Source organism: Aptenodytes patagonicus, chromosome 2 (assembly GCF_965638725.1).
Source record: "Aptenodytes patagonicus chromosome 2, bAptPat1.pri.cur, whole genome shotgun sequence".
In the NCBI taxonomy this organism is placed as follows: domain Eukaryota; kingdom Metazoa; phylum Chordata; class Aves; order Sphenisciformes; family Spheniscidae; genus Aptenodytes; species Aptenodytes patagonicus.
Genome location: NC_134950.1, coordinates 63,176,385 through 63,197,589, shown reverse-complemented (window position 1 = coordinate 63,197,589; position 21,205 = coordinate 63,176,385). Strand labels below are relative to the sequence as shown.

Here is a 21,205-nt window from a genome sequence, read left to right as displayed (position 1 = left end):
TAATCCAAGAGGAAGCAGTCAATGACCTGCTACGCCACCTGGACGCTCACAAGTCTATGGGGCCAGATGGGATCCACCTGAGAGTGCTGAGGGAGCTGGCGGAGGAGCTCGCCAAGCCACTCTCCATCATTTATCAGCAGTCCTGGTTAACGGGGGAGGTCCCAGATGACTGGAGGCTTGCCAATGTGACGCCTATCTACAAGAAGGGCCAGAAGGAGGATCCGGGGAACTACAGGCCTGTCAGCCTGACCTCGGTGCCAGGGAAGATTATGGAGTGGTTCATCTTGAGGGCGCTCACAAGGCATGAGCAGGACAACCAGGGGATCAGGCCCAGCCAGCACGGATTCATGAAAGGCAGGTCCTGCTTGACCAACCTGATCTCCTTCTATGACCAGGTGACCCGCCTAGTGGATGAGGGAAAGGCTGTGGATGTGGTCTACCTGGACTTCAGTAAGGCCTTTGACACTGTCTCCCACAGCATTCCCCTCGAGAAGCTGGCGGCTCACGGCTTAGACAGGTGGACTCCGCGCTGGGTCAGAAACTGGCTGGACGGCCGGGCCCAGAAAGTTGTGGTGAATGGAGTTACATCCAGTTGGTGGCCGGTCACGAGCGGTGTTCCCCAGGGCTCAGTACTGGGGCCGGTCTTGTTTAATATCTTTATCGATGAACTGGATGAGGGGATTGAGTGCACCCTCAGTAAGTTTGCAGACGACACCAAGTTGGGTGGGAGTGTTGATGTGCTTGAGGGTAGGAAGGCTCTGCAGAGGAACCTGGACAGGCTGGATTGATGGGCCAAGGCCAACTGTATGAGGTTCAACAAGGCCAGTGCCAGGTCCTGCACTTTGGCCACAACAACCCCATGCAGTGCTACAGGCTTGGGGAAGAGTGGCTGCAAAGCTGCCTGGCGGAAAAGGACCTGGGGGTGCTGGTTGACAGCTGGCTGAACATGAGCCGGCAGTGTGCCCAGGTGGCCAAGAAGGCCAATGGCATCCTGGCCTGTATCAGAACTAGTGTGGCCAGCAGGAGTAGGGAAGTGATCGTGCCCCTGTATTCGGCACTGGTGAGGCAGCACCTCGAATACTGTGTTCAGTTTTGGGCCCCTCACTACAAGAAGGACGTTGAGGTGCTGGAGCGTGTCCAGAGAAGGGCAACGAGGCTGGTGAGGGGTCTGGAGAACAAGTCTTCTGAGGAGCGGCTGAGGGAACTGGGACTGTTTAGCCTGGAGAAAAGGAGGCTGAGGGGAGACCTCATCGCTCTCTACAACTACCTGAAAAGAGGTTGTAGCGAGGTGGGTGTCAGTGTCTTTTCCCAAGTAAGAAGCGATAGGACGAGAGGAAATGGCCTCAAGTTGTGCCAGGGGAGGTTTAGATTGGATGTGAGGAAAAATTTCTTTACTGAAAGAGTGGTGAAACATTGGAACAGGCTGCCCAGGGAAGTGGTGGAGTCCCCATCCCTGGAGGTATTTAAAAGACGAGTAGATGAGGCACTTAGGGACATGGTTTAGTGGGCATGGTGGTGTTGGGTCGACGGTTGGACTTGATGATCTTAGAGGTCTTTTCCAACCTTAATGATTCTATGATTCTATGATTCTATGAATGAAAGAAACTTGTTATACAAACGATAGTGCAATTTTGGAGTAGTGCTTTACTGAGCTAGAAAGAGCGAAACCTTTTCTGTTTATATCAGAAAAATTGGCATCTTCTTTTACCCCCTTGATTTGATCCCTTATAAAGCCCAAGGTTTATACTGACAAATACATGTATAATGCTTATGAGTATAAAAATCAAATTTGAGTGAAGGTTTTTACATATACACTACTTAGACTTATAAATTTGTAGTTTTTCTTCAAGACTTCCATTAAAGACAATATTTATTTCTTCAACATTCATAACGATCTTCATCAGCATACAAACAAATTTTTCTACATACTGTCATCTATTTGATTCACAAAGGAGACTAAAATTATAGATGTGACAACCTTACAAAATTAAAATGATTTAAAACCTCATAATTCATGGGCTACCACTATTTTCTTAATTTAGCATGCACACAGATACGAACTGCCTATAAAGTAGTTTGACATAATCACATGCAGAAACATACAACCCTTCTTCCATCTTCTTCCTACTCACGTTTTCTAGTACTATATGATCATAGATTTAAAAAATAAACCCTTAGAAATTAAAATATTACTTTGTCACTTAGATTGTTGTCTTATATTATTAATTTTTGTTATGCTTATGTCTACATTTTAACTAAAATGGCAATTTTTTATAAGATATGAATCTGAGGAAATCTCCAGATATCAAGAAATACATAGCAGGACATTGCATTTGAAGGACTAGTTAATGACACATAGGATTCTTAAAATTTCTTTTCAGATGGTCCTTAATCATAGTAAACTACATTTTCATCTAAGTCATATTTCTATAGATAAATAATAAACACTTCCCAGCAAAAAGTATAACTGTCAATATGAAATGCCATATGGAAAGAAAACTAGTTATACTCAGCACACACTGGAATTATTGTTAGACAAATATAATATAGAGAAGTTATGTGTCTGAATAATGCTGATTTGTACTTTATTGCTGATGAGTAACAGCAGCAAGGACAGCATTTATTAACAGGGGAGTGCTGCTATATCTAGTGACATATGCTGGGAGCACGGCTTCCTGAATCACATAGATGTCATGGGCATTGTACTACACTTGGAAAAGATTCACACTGTCACTGAGCAAAAACATTTTGAAATGACATTGCCTTTTTGAGTTTCCTGCATTAATTCGTTTCCCACCACTAGAGAGAGTAGAAGAAATAAATGTCAGACACCCTATTTAATTCACTTTGATTTTTTCAGCTAGGTGATTGTAAACTATAGCAAAGTTTAGGCTAATCTCCTTGCACTTTCAAGCAAACTTACTACGGTAAGATCGTTGATATTTAGAACATAAAGCAGAAGCTACACAGTAAGACATTTTGTCTTTCTTACTGGATTAATGTTTATAGGAACATACCTAACACAGACCTGTCTTTCCTAGATAGGTTAGCTTAATTATCTAGAGGCTTGTGCATTAGCACATTCAAATGTTCTTTAATTTTACATTTATTAGCCATTTTCATTTTATATGCCCACAGCAAATTCTCTAATTTGATTATTTCAATTTCTAGGTCTAGTCAAAATTATCCGTAACACAATCTAGGCAGAAAAAATAGCTGTAATATTGACTTCATGTTTTATTTATGGAATATATACTTCAGTTACAGGATTGATTTATTTTTTTCCCTTGAAATTGAAATGAAATGCTAAGCTACTGAGAGGTTTGGCCAATGAAGAACTTTCGAAAGAAACAGGCAAATTCATACTGTCACTGAGCAAGTACCATTTTGAAATGGAGTTGACTGTTTTCCAACAACAGTCTAAAGAGCTGTCTTTGGGGGACACATTACAAAGTTCTTCCCATTTGTTGAAACAGAGATGATACATATTAGTGAACCACTGTTCTTATTTGGAAGATGATTAAATGATCACCTTGCTGACAGACTTGGTTCCATTTTCCACTTCACTAATTCTAAGTTTGCTTAATTTTTCTGTTAGCCAATAAGCTTACTTTTTTCTCCTAAATTTGGGATTGTTTTTAATTATGCCTAGTTTAGAAACAAATGATGCTTCATAATAGACTAGTTTTTATGATTTTATTAATAGAAAAATAACAATATTATGTCTCTAAATTTAGAACTACACACATTTTTAAGGAAAGGCTTGGTTTTAAAAACAAACAAGGAACTTGAGATAAGTTTTTCAACTTTACCTTACATGATCATAAATGTGCAGGCTAATCACTCCTTAATGCTACCCAATAAAGTGACAGTCTCATAAGGTTGCTAGATACTTTATGCTGCTGCAGTTTTCAAAAAATTCATTGCAAAATTAAGTCCAGATACATATACAAACATGGAAAAACTAAGAAATGTCCCACATTTTCAAAATGCACAGCTGTTACAGAAAGTAAATGGATCTAGATTTCTATAATTTAGAAGCAGACCAAGATTCCTCATAATTCTAATTAATATGCAGCTTTCACTTCAAAGTAAGGCTCAAGTCTTCATAAGACATTAGAAAACTAGTACCTCATACGAATTTTATTAAATATGAAGCTTAAACCCTTAACACATGCCAGAACACTATTTGAATGCATTGTTAGAAGAAAAGCTTGAATACAGTTTGGAAGTATTTACATTACTTTTGTGAACAGAATTGTTGATTCTGTCTTCACCATGGCATGTAGAATAATTAAAATGAGTGATAGGTCAATTTGAATTAGGAAAAAAATAATCCATCTAATATGAAGCAATCCAAAACTTGTTTGAAAGGATGGAGTGAACTGTCACACTAGGTGGTCATCAAAACCTATAAAACAACATTGCAAAGTTTGATCCACCAAACACCTGCAAAATTTAAACCTAATATGATGTTTATTCTGCTTTCTGGAACATTTAAAAATTGATAAATACTGAATCTAAAACAAAAATGTAAAAAAGTTCTCAAATAATAATATAAATTTTCTATATTTTAATATAAAATTTTCATATCAACGGTAGCTGTTTCAGTAGGAGGGAGAAAATTAATATATTTGCCATCATTAACACCTTCCTTGCCTTATTTGCACATTCATACACTATTTTATAAGTTTCAAACCCAATTAAAATTGATAACCAGATTCAACTATATGACTATTTAAAAACTAAAATGCAACTTGCAGTCAATAGCTTCCCTCTATTGTTTTTTTCCATTGATTAACTTAAGTTTTAACCTCAGATTAACTTGGTAGGCAGATTTAATAGCAGTTGGAAGCAGTTGGAATTGCTTAAAACAAAACTTTAAAAGCAGCCATGCTTTAGGAGAGAAACTGAAAAAAAAAAAGCTTTTTTAGAGCTAAAAGGTTCATTTCTCTGTATAGGTTATGAAAACATTGTATGAATGTACCTGAACTGCAGTTGCAGAAAATATGTTCACATTTTCCTGTTTCAGTGCAATCTTCATATAGAAAAGACTGAACTGCAATTAATGTCATATTGATTTGAAGAAGAGCGGCATACTTCGGGCCACTTTTTAAAACCACACTACTTTAAAACTACATTAAGAGGAACACTGATTGTGACTGATAAAACTTTTTTTTTTATTAAGCTTCTTTGGACTTCTGATGCGTAATTTGCTTCTTGGCCTTAGACTGAATTTCCTTATTTGAAGTAAATAAAAATAAAATATTTAGTGTAAGATCTCCAGAGAATTTAAGGTTGAACATCCCAAACTGACAGAGGAACTACTCACACAGTAAAATTCATTCAGGAAAACATTCTTATTTATTTACCAGGGAAAAGGCTGAGTCCTCTCTTTGAGAGATTTAATGCTGACTTGCTTGGAACTTCATCCCAGGATCATCAATTACTGTAAACAGGGGAATCTTAGTTGTCTGGAAATACACTATTTAGAACCTGAAATCTCTGTTAACTGGTGTATTTGTGATTCATTTGCATATCTACCTGAAGTCTGGGAATCTTGACCATTATACGAAAGAAACTGTTGCATGTTTGTAACTGGAACCCTATTTTTGGAGATTAATGAACTACTCTAGTTAAATCTCAAATAACAGAGGCCAGGCTCAATAATGCTAGACTACTTTCAGAAAATATAGTCTTGAAAAGACTCCTGTTAAAACTAATGCACAACTACTGGGAATGAGTTGATATTTTAAAAGACAAACGTGGTACTATATACAATTCATAAAAGGACTGGATACTTCTCCAGGTAAGAGATTGTTTTGTGTGCTGGTCTCAGAGGTTATGAGGCCATAATTATTGGAAAGCTTCTTGTACTTTCCTGAAGGGAGCATATTTTCTATTTTTATTTGGCGGACGTAACAAATTATAGATGTGGTAGTCTTTTCAAATACAAAGGAAAAGTGAACAATTTGAATTATTGAAATTTAGAGTTATTTCTACCTAAAATTTATTTACTTATGTTCTTAAAGTTAAGTCACAGTTCCATATGTTTTCCCATGAAATATTGCTGAAGAGCTTAAAAAACCTGAATGGGCTGTGACAATGCATTAAGTAACTTTGCTCTGCAGGTATGGAAGCTGGGACAACTCTAGAAATCTCACAAGAACATGTGGCCAGAAGTCACATAAAACTTTGTCTTTGCCTATCACTATATACCTGTAGAAGTCCCACACATGGTCCAGTCTTAAGAATTGCTTTAGTTCTCACTGCTAGCCAGCAGTGAAATGCAAATTTATAGGCTTTACCATATGGCTGCAGTTGCCATTCTGATTGTTCAACAGCCCACTGGGCTGGGTTGATGTTGATAGCAACATTCATATTGGCAGTGGACTTCCAGCAAGCTCTCAAAATGTTACGAAGATAGATGGACAGTGAAGACGAAATATTCATCTTTGTTTTGTTTTTTTTTTCTAATGTGCACAAATTTGTCCAAAATTTTCATGCCTAGACTGTACATGAAGTAGAATATCCTATGCTGAATAGATGCTTAAGTACACATTAGTAGCACACAAAACTTTCTGTGCTCATTTACACATGCTATTCTTCTCAGCTTGTCTTCATTCAGTGACAAAAGTGTTCCAAAAGGCTTGAAACAGTTAACCTGCTAACAGTCCCATATACTTTATACACTGTAAGTAGCCAAATGTAATGCAAGCTGAAGAGTGACAGAGAATGAAAAATAGATTGGGTGTTTCAGGTTTGGAGCAGTAAATTATCATGTTAGTCATTGAACTCTCCCTAGGCTCAGCCAGCCATACATCATCTGTCAATACTCCAAATTCAATCTATAAATTAATGTCATGATTTTTGTGCTGTCACTAAATGTATGCTATTCTCAGGAGAGGTCAGGAGGTGCAGAAGTCACATGATTTTACAGGCTGATACATATTCACAAATCCCAGGAGATCTGACCTACATTCCATGTAGACAAGCAGAAGCCTTTTTATCTCAGCTGATACTTGGCTTCCACTCCAGTGCTAGCAAACTTGTGGAGAGCAGCTGGGTTATTACACCAATCCCAAAGGGAGAGGAAGTAGAAACATGCCCAAACACAATAGGTATGAGTTAAGTACTTGTATCTTCTATTATTGTTACAGAAAGTTTTTAAGTGGGAAAAACTAATGGAAAGAAGGAAAAAATCTAGAAGTCCACCAGCTATGTACTTCTCTGTTGGCATATTAGTACAGAGTCAGTAACATCCCAGTACTTTCCAGAAGAGCAGACTGAAAGGATTAGGAGCATGAGTGAGTGATAATCGAAGTAAATAGATGTGCTTAAAAACCAAAAGCCTTAATACTACTAGTCCCAATAATAAAAAAAAAAAAAGTACACAAAGTAAGTGATAAACAGTTATATAGGAATATCTTAAACTTGCTTATTTGCTAACAGTTCCTTGATGCATCAATATTTCTTTATATATGTATTGGGTTTACATGGCAAGGTTTTGGTAGTGAAGGGTGTTGCAGGGGTGGTTTCTGTGAGAAGACACCAGAAACTGCCTCCATGTTGAACAGAGACAGTTCCAGCCAGCTCGAAGACGGACCTGCCGCTGGCCAAAGCTGAGCCCATTAGCAATGTTGGTAGTGCTTCTGTGAAAACACATTTAAGATACAGTAAAAATGCTGCACAGCAGTGTGTGATAGTGAGGAGTGAGGAAACAATGTGAGAGAAACAACCCTGCAGACGCCAAGGTCAGTGAAGAAGGAGGGGGAGGAGGTGCTCTAGGCTCTGGAGCAGAGAAACCCCTGCAGCCCTTGGAGAAGACCATGGTGACACAGGTTGTCCCCCTGCAGCCCGTGGACAACCACGGTGGAGCAGATATTCACACTGCAGCCGTAGAGGACCTCACACTGCAGCAGGTGCACGTGCCCTGAAAGAAGCTCCAGCCAGGGAGAGCCCATGCTGGAGCAGGGTCCTGGCAGGAGCTATGGCCCTTGTAGAGGAGCCCACACAGGCAGGACCTGTGACCCCACGTGGGACCCATGCTGGAGTAGTCTGTTCCTGAAGGACTGCGCCCCGTGGGAAGGATGGGAAGGATCCATGTTGGAGAAGTTCATGAAGGACTGTATACCACAGATAGGACCCCACGCAGGAGCAGGGGAAGAACATGAGGAGGAAGGAGCGGCAGAGACAAAATGTTATGAACTGACCACAACCCCCATTCCCCATCCCCCTGCGCCAGTCAGGGGGAGGAGGTAGAAGAGCTGGGAGTGAAGTTGAGCCTGGGAAGAAGGGAGGGGTGGGGGGAAAGTGGTTTTAGTTTTGTTTTTTATTTCTCACTATCCTATTCTGTTATTAATTGGCAATAAATTAAATTAATCTTCCCCAAGTCTGCTTTGCCTGTTTCAGTAACTGGTGAGCGATCTCCCTGTCCTTATCTTGACCCACGAGCTTTTTATCATTATCTTCTCTCTATGTCCTGCTGAGGAGGGGGAGTGAGAAAGCAGCTTGGTGGGCAACTGGCGGCCAGCCAAGGTCAACCCACTACAACATAACTACATGTTCTCTATGTCCTAGGTACGAATGTTGGAAATAGAGGTAGCACGGATTTCTTTTACCTAACAATACAGTCTGAATATTGTCGTTGAACATGCCCTGCCTCCTCGCAGGTCTAGCATCATGTTTACTGATAAGAGCAGGTGATCATGTTTCTATTTTGACTCTACTGCAAACCAGATGAGAAGCATGGGAAATTTGCAAGGCCATGATGCCTTCCTAACTTAAATCTGCACGATTGACAGACTAGAGCTGGCTTGCAGCAGGCTGGCTTGCAGCCAAGACTGGTTGTATCTAGGCATGAAGACATAACCAAAAAAAAAAATCTTTATTGACTCTCCCCTTCATGAGGCAATGAAAAATACAACCCTTTGCAGATGACACATCTTAACATGGTGCTAACATTTCTGCAAGGTTTTAAGAGATAAGTCTCAAGGCAGTGATGATTTGCTCTGAAGTGTGTTATTCTTAGAGCTGGTTGGGACTTTTCTGACTAAATGCAGATTCATCAAGACCTAAATGCACTGTCAGAAATCTACCCATCTCCCTGCCTGTCTGCCTGGCAGGCTGCTGAAGAATCCACAACTTCAGCATCAAGGGCAGTTGTATCATGTTGATGGGGGTCAGAAGCCTAAAAGCCTGAGGAAGAATAGCTACACTACAATAATCAGGCTCTGGAGTCCTGACTGAATTTCCAAGGAAAACATCTTGTTTGAATTTCCTTCTTACAAGAACATTTTAAAAATCTATTTTTAAATTGAAATCTTTAGAACACAGGAAGTAGTAAATTTGAAACCATACAAATATACACTATTACATTTTGTAGTGTTAGGTGCTAGAAAGTATAAGCCTAGGAAAGAAATTGAATTCATTTCTCCTGAGTTTACAAAAAACTTCTTAAAACTCTAAGTCTCATTCACTTCTCTTCCAAAGTACCTACCACAGCAGAGGCCCCTATAACAAATTATTCAGTTAAAGACTACCACATGCATAATGCAGCGTGGGACAGATTAACCAAGGTGGAAAAGACAGGCTTTTGTTCCTGTTTCAACTACATGCTGCTATGCCATTCTCTTCTCAACCTTAGTACTCCTGATACATTTTGTTTCTTTTAATTATGTTCAAAAAACCTAAACAAGGCATAATCTACCAGGAATGATCTACATATATACAATAATAAACATATATACCTATAAATAGGTATAGCTTATACTTCCTTAGGACAGGGAGGTTTCCCAAAATTACTTCCAGCCTTATTTTCTATCATAAATGTAAATAGAAAATGATTATTTTCTTCACTTTTTTTTTCTTCATGCTAAGAAGAAAAAATTTTCTTCATGCTATATTGTTCTGTACTTTTTGATAATGAAATTTGATTGGTTACAATTGACTAAATGCCAATCAGACCATCATTTCAAATGCAGTGTTTATTAAGAATTCAGTTCAACAATCATCATAACAAAATCAAGGTAATATGCCTAAGAACCTGAACAACATACAGAAAAAAACAGCCTTAAGTATAATGACAACATTACAAAGTCTTTAAAAAAATCCCAAAACCTGTTATATGGTGGAAAGCAAGTAAGAAGTTACTTTGCTTAGTGTACAATGACAAATACTTATCATGATCTGTTCTGGAAGCACCAGAGTGCTTATTAACATGGAAGTTTAAAAGGTACTTTTAAAATGAAAACATTAAATTTGCTTGCAAACGTCACCTTTTTCGAGCTCAACGTGTTGTTTCTAACATGATTCCCACATGTAAGAATGCATTAAAAAACAATCCTGGAGAAGTTTCAGTTTCTGCATTATATAAAATATGCAGCAATTTGAATGAGCAGGCTTTTTTCAGGAGGAAGGCGGCATGGATTTACTCCTGCTTCAGAACATCTATTCTCAGGTAGTGTGGAAAGCCAACTGTGTAATTTCTCTGATGAATGCTAAGGTATGGCTATAGAATACAAGCATCTAGCTAGATCAGAAATAAGTAAATGAAGAGGAAGAAAGAGGAAATTTTCTCTATTTTGCATATTTTTTTGAATATTTCACATTTCTTACTGGTAATAGCAATTGCAAACCTCACACATGGATATTTTAGTGAAAGCAGGTTCTATATTCACACATATATCTATAGTAGGTGTTTAATATGGAGAGAAGTCCTCTGTCTGAAATTCGTTTCCAGGCTTTGTCACATTCATCTGCCATTCAGTTACTGAAGTTGCATTTCCATTCCTTCTTCTGCAAACTGCTAATAACAACTCAAAATATGAAGCAATTTTATGCATAAAACTCAACAAGATTCTCAGATGGTTTTCAGTAATACTGTCATTATTACGTGTGAATGCCTTTGGGCAGTGTAGAACAGGCCAATATTTTTAAAAGCAAAGTGTAGGACATTGTAGGATACATAGCATGAAGAGATGTTAAAATACATAGTGCCTTATTGCCTTACCTTCTTAATAAAATGTGTTTACATGATAAGAAGTAGATTTGGACTTTCACACTTATAATATGATTAAAAACTATTCTAAATGTCATTGAAATTCATTTATGCCATGAATTATACAAAGGATAAAACAGTATCTCCATATCTTTGTTTCATAGGACTAGCAGTTATTTATGACACAGTACATTTATCAAATCCACTAAGAATCTCAACATGGGACCAGGAAGAAATCTTGCCATATATAGATGCACAAAGTATTAATAATTGTAGATTTCAGTTTAAGGTAAAAAGTCAGAAGCTAAGATAATTTTTTTTTTTTTTTTTTTTCCCTTGTAAGCCAAATGTTAGACCATGTTTTTAGACTGCATTTTTATGGTCTTGTGCCCTGACACTAATACAGACTTTGTTCTGGTATAAAACATGGAGGATGCAGATCTGGCAAGGTTCATCAGATGTTTAGCAGCTTATGAAAAAAAAAAACCAACAACCCCAAAACAACAAGTGAGCAATTATGAAACTTTCTATTAAAGTCCAACAAACAATTTCATACCTCCGTATGCCGACATCCTGGACTTCACCATCACTGACCTACCTCTGCTCTATGCTTACTGGGAAAGATAACTGTTTGCTGAACTTCTAGGGCAGAGGCTTTGAGATTCACATATTTCTCCTAGTCTCTCTAAAATCAAAATTCAGCTGACCTTGCACCATCTACCAGGTGAAGCTGAAATCTGCTTGCCTTCTTCTGTTTGTCTTCTGAAGTTGCTCAGCTTCTGCAGGCAGGAAGATTTTTTTTTCTACTCTTTTACTCCTACACACACTCTAAAATGGGTGATTCACTATTATCTTAGCGATCTTCTTTGACTTTTGTTCCTATGGGAACAGTTTATATTTCATATACATTTCAATCCCTTTGAGTAAAACTGTGATAAGAAAAGCACATATAGTGTCTGCACTTCAATATATTTGTCCAGGAAGAAAGAATAACACAGAACTTCTTTATTTATCTAGATACACTATGTTAAACATTAATAAAGAGTGTCCGGACAAGTTTACAGTACATGAACAGCAAAGGCAACTGAATGCTTATCATACCTGCAATATACACAACTACGTAATGAAACTTTTAGGGAAAGAAAGAAAAATTTTCAGCCTCCAAATGTTTTGACCTTCAAAGCCTTAAATTTAGAGTTTCCCATGTTGCAGTCCCAGAACAAGTTTACCTTTTTCAATTTCCACATTTAGAAATCTTACAGCTTTCGTACTCATTTCATCACAGCCCCTGTGCATGCCCCTGCTAGGCTGGAAGTTAACCTTGTTTCCTTGCTGTCCCCTGTTTACCCTACAAACTGAGCATGCAGCAGCATTCGCAGCTCAGGGACCTGCCTGGGAGAAATGCTGAAGGGATGATGACCATTTTGTGTGTCTACTGTTTTTAAATTTAGCAGCTGGCAATTCTACTAAAAAAAACATATGAGTTTGTCTTCTCAAAATATTTTCTTTTAAATGCTAATTAATTTTAGAACTAAGTTTGCATGCAATTAATAACCCAAAAGTGGCTGAAAAGGACAGAAAGTAATAGTGTAGTACCTGTTCCATCAACAGCTATGATCTGAAGATGGGGTAATATTTTCTGCATTCCTTCCATTTGCTAGTTATACATATTACCAATGTGTGTCAGAAAATTGTAACAATGTAGTTCAGACAGGTAACCACAGAAAAATGAGGACCAACAGAAAGGCAACCAACTATGAGAAATGAGAGCAAAAATCCAAGTATTTCTGATTTATAAATGCTTAAGTCAGAATAAAGATGCGTATTTTTAGGCAAACATGAAAAAATTAGGAAATAAAAGTCATTATTAATGAAAAGGGAACTATTTGTCCAGAACAAAAGAATATATATCCTAAATATTAATCTTAGAATATAACATTTATAACTATGACTCTGACTGAGCTTTGCCCTGAAAGTGGATAGTGTTTCAAATATTATGATCAAAAAGAGAGAATGTAAGAATCCAGAGCAACATATATAACTTCATGCAATGCCTGTCTTTTCACTTGGTGTTTTGGATCTCAAAATATTGTGGCATGTGTGGAAGTGAGAATATGCATCTGACCTCCAATGAACCATATGATTTACAGAGAAGTAAGGCCCCTTCAGTATATTAAAAAACTAATCACAAAGAGCAAGTAGAAAAGGCAGCGTCATAAATTTTCATATAAAAATCCCTGCCACTTTAGCAGAGAAATATACCGTCTTTCAGAATATTTTGAACTATATAGGACTATTTTTCTTCATGCAAAAGGTGAACTTTGTATTCCTCTTTCCAGTACCAAAACTGTATTTGGGAAGCCATTCTTCACTTCCACCACCTCCACGATCCTGGAGCTTCAAACTCACAAAACTAACAGTGAAAATAGGAACTTTAATCTGGTTGTTTTTAAAGCTTATGTAGCCATTTGTATTGTTAGTAATAACAGCAGGTATGATCACTGATGCTTCATCTCAAAGCCTCAATGTTTCACTGTAATTTTAATCCAAAACCTCCAGACTTCATAGCTGTCAGAGTATATAGTGATATGAATTACATCTAATATTCCACTGACACCTGTCAAACACTTCAAGCACAGAATATTTTTGCTTGTGAAAACTATAAAGGAGAAAAAGCTCAGCTTATAACCAGTAGTAATTTGGCAATAGCCCAAAAGCTTTTTCAGTACAAAAATGAACTGAATTTGTGCCTTTTTAAATGACAGTAGCGATGTAATTTTTTTTAAAGAAAGCAACACCAACAAATGGTGAAAACAGGTTTAAAAGGAAAAATATGTACAGAACTAAAAAACCCACGTTGCTGAACACATTGCCACTTGACACCAAGAGTCTTTCAGTTTGATTGCGCTCAGAAAAAGTTGAAAGCATAAGAACATTGAGGAAAAAGACTGTTTATGTTATAGATGTATAAAAGAGTTTTATCAAGGTTACCATCACAGCAGCAAGACATTAAAGAAATTAAAATGGTGGATTGAGCCAAAACAACCGCAAGAATATTAATATCATTTAAGCTATATCAATATAGTGTAATGATGGATAAATCCCTAAACCAGAAGTTTCAAATAGGGTAGCTGATTGACTTTTTGCGATACCCCAATTCTATTTTCCCCAGGACTTGAATAGTAGAAGTTTTAAGGGAATGCCAAAGTATAACCTCTTAAAAATAATGAAGATGTTTCTTGATTGCAATGACTCTAGAACTGCAGTCCATGCATGCCTGGAAAGAAAGAAACCCCTTCGATTCATCTACTTCTATACAGAATGGGGCATTGTACTGAAGAGAAGCCAGACAAATATCAGTATCTTGGGGTATGTCTGCATTTGTTTCACAGTTGCAGTTTTAAGATTTCTCTGTGATTTTGCTCCTTTTCTTTTTCTCATGTTACATCTCATTCTATACTCAAATCACTGAAATCACATTTCAGCCCTAATTTATTTTGTCTCTCTTGTCTCTGAATCCATATTATTGGCACTCCCCCAGTTTGATTTTACCAATAGGTTTACAAGTTCATCAATTTTCCTCGCATTCTGCCTTTTAGAAATCAAAATAAATTTTACACAAACCTGTGCTGGTGGGTCCACTGAGCCTAAAAGAGCCAGAGACTTGTATCACTTAATATTTTGCTGGCATCACTAAAGGAAAAATCATGCTCCCATACGGTCTCTCACTGACCTAGTGCAACCTAGAAACTTCATTCCTTGAAAGCTAGCTATTATTCAGGCACAATCTTCATCATGCTAACAACTTCCATAATAGCACCATAAACTTCTAGCTTTAATCAGTATTCATGTCCACCAATTTCATTTTCCTGCTGGTCCTGCATAGCCACCATTGCTCACTGCATCGTATCTACAGCTTCAGAAAGAGTTTACAGGGCATTTCAGAATGCTTGTCTCAGTGCAGACACTTGGGTTACTTCCACATTATGGACATTAGGCTTGCAGGAAGAAGATCTCAATAGATACATGTGTCTGAGCATAGCTATATCTACACAAAAAATAACAGCACACTTACCTGAAAAACAACAACAACAACAACGAAACAAACAAATAAACAAAACCCATCCCAACAACTTTTTTTAAAAGTTATTAGGGAAAGACTGCACCTCAAACCCAGTAGCTAGCATCCAGAGTTAAAAGAATTTCTCCATTTGCTTGATATTACACTGTGGAGTGCAGAAAAAAAACGTGGGAATGGGGAAGGATTTCTGTGAGGCTGTGTGGAACCTCACTGCTTTAACTCCTAGAAATTTTCCTCTAAATTTTCAGTCTATGTTTCTCCTGCTGCTTGAATGGCTGTACCAACATAGACTGTTACTAGGCATATATTCTATATTTGTTCTTTTGATAAGGCCACTTGATATCTTAAAAACTTTCCTTTATTCTCCTTGATGTATTTAAAAGACAACAGTAATATCTTTTTAACCGTTATTATGCTGGAGTAAATATTCTCAATTCCCCAAAACTGCTTCATTTTTCTTCACAATATTCTGTCCTTCCATTTAACCTGCTTATACATTTGGCAACACTTAATTTTATCTCAACTCTCAATGTGTTAGCAACCTGAGTGTTTTGCATTTCCCTGTTTCTAAAGCAACTCAGATTTTCATGATTCTTGATAAAAAAAATTGTTAAAATTCCCTTAATGACAATAACTTTCACATGATTTTCAGGGAGGCTGAAACTGAGACCTTAGCATGTTCCTTGTTAAGGTGGCAGCAATTTCCCATAGTCTGAAGAAGAATTCCCACTCTTTAGAGTCTGTCTTAAGTTCTCTGAGTTATAGACTACTTTTCATGTTATTTAATCAGCCATGACTTCTCATTAGTTTACTTCCACTGAAACAATTCTGATGGTAAATGAGACAATTTAACAATGTTGCTTGCTAATCACCAAAGTCACAAGTCTCTGCCCACTAGAACAGATGTCAGAAAGAGATATAGCAACAGTAAGCAGCTTCTTTCTCTCCCTGAAGAGGGATAATTCTTCTTTAAAGACTTGTTATCCCATGCTTTTAATCAGGGAACTGTAATATCTGAGACTGGTTTGCTCTTCAAAATATTTCAGTAGAGCTTCAGAACTGAACATATTTCTACAGCTATTGTAGACGGGAGCACTGGTGGTAGTGATGGGAACAGCTAGATGATAACAAAAGCATATGGAGGATTTTTGTTTGTTTTTCTACAGAATGTTTTCATTAGCAAATGAAGATTACCAAAAATTAGATGCTCCTCAGATGACTAATTTGCTGAAATCCTAGTGGAAATATGGGGGCTACAGCTCATCCACAGCTCAGACTTGCCAGTAGCTGCCTTGAAGACAATAAGCAAGCTGAGGGCCTAGAAGCCGCACGAGCTTAGGAGAAAAACATAGGCTCCCAGCCAGCACACCCAGTGGGCTGGTATCACAGCTCTCAGGCTTTCTGGGGAGGACCAAAGTGTTCTATATCTTTAGAGACCTGTTTTAAAACAGAATAGCATTTTACTGTGCTTAATTCTATAATTAAGAAAGCTGAATACCAGAAAAATATGCTACTTTCCATCACATGGACTTTTAGGCTGCACAGAGAAAAAGATACCAGCTCATACTATCAAAACCAAAATGATATGGTTATTTTAACACATTTCCTGGTACAACACTAACAAAAACCCTACCTCACATTGTTCAGTCCCCATATAAAACCAACTCAGCTCTGAGCATTACTTCCTCCTCCTTTCCAAGAAATTATTGACTCTATGCTCATCAAACTTTTTGCAATGGGTTCAGCATTACTGTTCTTCCATCTGCCCCTGGAGGTCAAGATGATAGGAAACGAAGTATCTGCTCCTGTATATTTAGAGACTCCATGGTGGAAAAATGTTCATATCATGAAAATTTGGGCTCCTAAATAATTCAGAAAGGTCAAACAGCTATGATTCTAGAAGTAGATTTTTGACTGAGTCAAAACCACTTGACTGGTTCTTTCCCACTGAAGCCATGGGAAAGAAGAGGTATTAGTAAAGGTATTATTGTGTTAACCAAAGAAGTGGCCTGATTTGCCCAAATAAATCCCACTGTGTGTACACCACTATACACCATGAGGCTATTAAAAGTCTAGTCATTGCCCCATAGAAACCACTGCCACTAAACATTTTTTTTGAGATCTGAGAAGAAGAAGAAAACATTTTAAACAACAAGCAGCCGTCTAAATATTCCTTAAACTTCAATAAGTTTCATAAAGGAAAGCAAAGTACTTGACACACTTCAGCAGCAGTAAAAATTATAATAGTTCCTTGTGGGAAGACAGAACTCAGCTGTTGAAACAAGCTGTGAAATAATTTTTTTTTAAACCATATCTTCCTAGTTGAGAACACACAAAAGATTTGGAGTTCAAGAGAGTCAGATTTTAATGAAACAAAGCAGTGTATCTATCTCATCTGATGGAGATGATGCAGTTTATACTGTTTAGATAGACCAAAGGCATGGATAAAGGCAAACTGATCAAAACTCCACTATACCCACAGCTAAGATTTGTAGTCTTTCGGAAACAGCAAGATATCTGACACTTATAGCTCCATCTTCTCTGTATTCTCAGATCAGGTAACTTTAGGGTGCAATAAGATCCTCTGAAGTTGTTTCTTCTCCAGGCTGAACAGGCCCAGCTCGCAGTCTCTCTTCATACAGCATGTGTTCCTGACCCTGACCCTTGGTGGTCCTGCACTAGGTTCACTCCTGTATGTCAATATTCTCGTGCTGAGAGCACAAAACTGGACACAGTACTCCAGATGTGGTCTTATAAGTGCTGAATAGAAGGGAAGGATCACTTCCCTGTACCTGCTGTCAACACATTTACTAATGCAGTCCAGGATATGCTCAGCTTGTTGTCCACTAGGACCCCAGGGCCTTTTCTGCAGAGCTGCTTCCCAGACAGTTGGCCCACAGCCTGCCTTGTTACCTGGGACTACTTCAAGCCAGGGGCAAGAGCTTTCATTTGCGCTTGCTGAACTTCATAAGTTTTCTGTCAGCCCATTTCTCCGGCCTGTCCAGGTGCCTCTTACAGCATCCCTGCTGCCTTCCCAATTTGGGTCACTCCAATCTGGTGTCACCCGCAAACTTGCTGAGAGCACTCTCCATCTCATCATCCAGGTTGTCAATGAAGACATTGAACAGTATTGGTCCCAGCACTGATCCCTAAGGGACCCACTACCTACTGGCAGCAAGCTTGACTTTACACCATTAATCACAACTCTTTAAGTCCAGCCTATTTTCTATCCACTTTATAGTGCTGTTATCCATCCCATGTCCCACTAATTCAGGGGCTACGGAGGAGGTTATGGGAGGCTGTCAAAGACCATTAAAATCAAGGTATGTAACAGCCACTGTCTTTCCCTTGCCTAGAGTGCCAGACACCTCATCATAGAAAGGATGATTTGCATATGGAAAAAGTTTTAGCTACTCCCATTCACCTTGTTGTCCTTCATTTGTTTACAGATAATTTGCTCCAACAATGTTCTCAGGGGCTGAGGTGAGGCTGACTGGCCTATAGTTACCTGGATCCTCCTTCTGGTCGTTCTTGATGATCTAGTTCCACGGACTTGTCTATGATATCCAAGTGACTTAAGTGATGCCTGACTCTGCCTTGCTCTACTGTGGGTACTACTTCACTCTCACTGACTGCTAAGAGGCTCAGGGACCTGAACGGCTTTTGAGGACAAGCCTTGCAAGTGAGAACCAAGGTATGAAAAAGACATCGAGTACCTCAGCCTTTCTCATGCCCCTTGTCAGTAGGTCCACTGCCCCACTGAGCAATGGGCCCACACTCACTTAGCCTTCCTTTTGCTGTTGATGTACTTTAAGAAACCTTTTCTGTCTTTCACCTCCCTGACTAGTTTCAGCTCCAGCTGAGCTGGAGCTTTCCTGGCTCCATTCCCATATACATGGACAATGCCTCTGTATCCCTCCCAGCTAGTCTGTCCCTGCTTCTGTGTGCTTCCCTCTGTGTTTGAGCTGAGTCAGGAGCTCCACATTCATCCATACTGGTGTTCTGCAATGCTTGTCTTCTGGAGAATGGGAAGGACAGTTCTTGTGCTCAGAGGATGCTGTCCTTGAAGATTAGCTAGCTCTCCTGGGCCCCTTTGCCCTCTGAGACAATTATCCACAGAATCCTGCCAAGCATGTCCCTGAATAGAGCATCTCCCCTCATCACATTATTGATCATCTATATCAAGAAATTGTCTTCAATCTGTTCCAGAAATCTGGATTGCTTGTGTCCAGCCATATTGGCCTTCCAGTAGATATTTTTGTCGTTAAAGTCACCCAAGAGTACTGACGCCTGGGACCGTGAGGCTTTTTCCACTTGCCTTAAGAATGATTCACCTGCCTTCTCTTGTTGATGAGAAGGTCTATAGCAGACACCTACTACAATATCACCTGTGTTGGTCTGTCCTTTGATCTCTGCCCACAAGCTCTCCACTAGTTCGTCACTTCACCCAAGGCTCCATCCACTCAAAACATACCTTTGCACAGAACATAGCCTTAAGGTAGGGCATCTCATACTGGCATCTTGTTAGCACCTTAAGGTACTTGCATCTTGTACATACAACTGGGTTCAAGGTTAAGGAGTTGCATCATGTTTGTTACAGAAGAAAGGGATGAATGGGCCAAACACGCTGAACTTTCTTAGGTTTCCCCTTCTTTGGTGAAAGAATCCTGAAGTTATGAGTTGCTGTCACTCTTTTCAAATATACCTGCACCATAGTAATTCTAGGGAAGGAATAAGGTCTTTTCATTAGAGAACAAGGGGAATGCACGTGTAGGCAAATGGAAAAGTTTCCATAGAACTAATTTCAGTGCCATTGAAATATAATTAAAATGTTTTTATTTGTTTATTAATCATATTATAGGGTCGTTATTAATTCTAGATATTAGAAATTAAAGTCTTTAATGTGAACTACTTATCTAATAATCTGTTAAACTGATCCTAGAAAGCCACAGGTTTTCTATGTGTGTGTTTTTAAATTTAAATTAATAAACTGTTAATCCATCTTTCATGATGGGATGTACGTATCAATGTTTGCAATACTTGATCTAAAATCCACATAATTCATGACCATACACATTTTTAACCTACCTCCTCCACATGTTTCTTGAATTTAGTTTCACTGTATTTAACTTAGATTGTACACCATGCAATGTTTATGTGATAATATTAAGATATAATTTTAAAATGCACGGTTTCAAATATGTCACTAAACAAATAAAAACTTTATCATTAAAAAATTTCTCATTCTTTTTAAAGACATATTTTTCAGGTAAAATATACACTAGGACACAGACATGTACAATTGCATTTTCAAACAGGAAAACAATGCACTTTAATAGTGCAGTGTTCAGTGTCTCACAAGTAACTACCTGTCATTATGTACCATGATGCCCAAGTCTGTTCTCAACTCGTTCATTATACCACGTAGCTCTTCAAACCACAGGCTGCTTGACATCCAACTTTACAATATTCTGAGGTTTTAGCTGATATTTACCTCTTATTTGCGATGGCGTGATAATTATTAGTTTAGCAAGTGTCTACAGCAAAACTTGGTAAAAAAAAGAATGTTTCGTATCTTCACTTAATAATATCCCATAGGTATTTTTTATTCAGTTTTACAAGTTTAGCTGAAAATCTCCTGTCTTTAGAACATCTGCGTGCAGTCAAAGATAAGTAATGGAAGAAAGAGCTCTGTAACACCCCCAACACCTCTAAAAGTATATTAAAAAAATCCGTATCAAACCCCCCAAAACCTAAACCCCAATCTCCAAAGTTCTTGTTTACAACAACTTCCTTTAAGCTAAGGGTTTCTATCTGGTGTTTTAAGTTAATTCATCCGACCAAGACTTTGATGTGTAACTTGATTTCTTCAAGCTAGAGATGCAGTACCAATTACTTACCTGACTCACACGCAAATGTCTTTGACGTCTCATCATGAAAGATAATTGCCACTGCATGCTTCTTTGTCTCTCGAGGCAATCTAGTTATGTTTTTGATATTGTGCAGCTCAGTTACCTTAAAATGAAGAAAAGTATTTTAGGCTAGTGTATAAATAGTACAAATAAAAATATTAACCATTACTACTCAATTTTTAGTATAATACGTTTTTTTCCTCCTAAGGCTAT

The 21,205-nt window shown here is 38.2% G+C and overlaps 1 protein-coding gene across 1 annotated transcript in view; it reads right to left on the bottom strand.

Moving 5' to 3' along the window:
* DOK6 (docking protein 6) overlaps nucleotides 1-21,205 on the bottom strand; it is a 281,105-nt gene that overhangs the window by 125,444 nt on the left and 134,456 nt on the right. Inside the window, exon 3 of the mRNA XM_076330059.1 lies at nucleotides 20,981-21,095. Coding sequence (XP_076186174.1) covers nucleotides 20,981-21,095 — 115 coding nt within the window. The remainder of the gene's footprint in view (nucleotides 1-20,980; nucleotides 21,096-21,205) is intronic.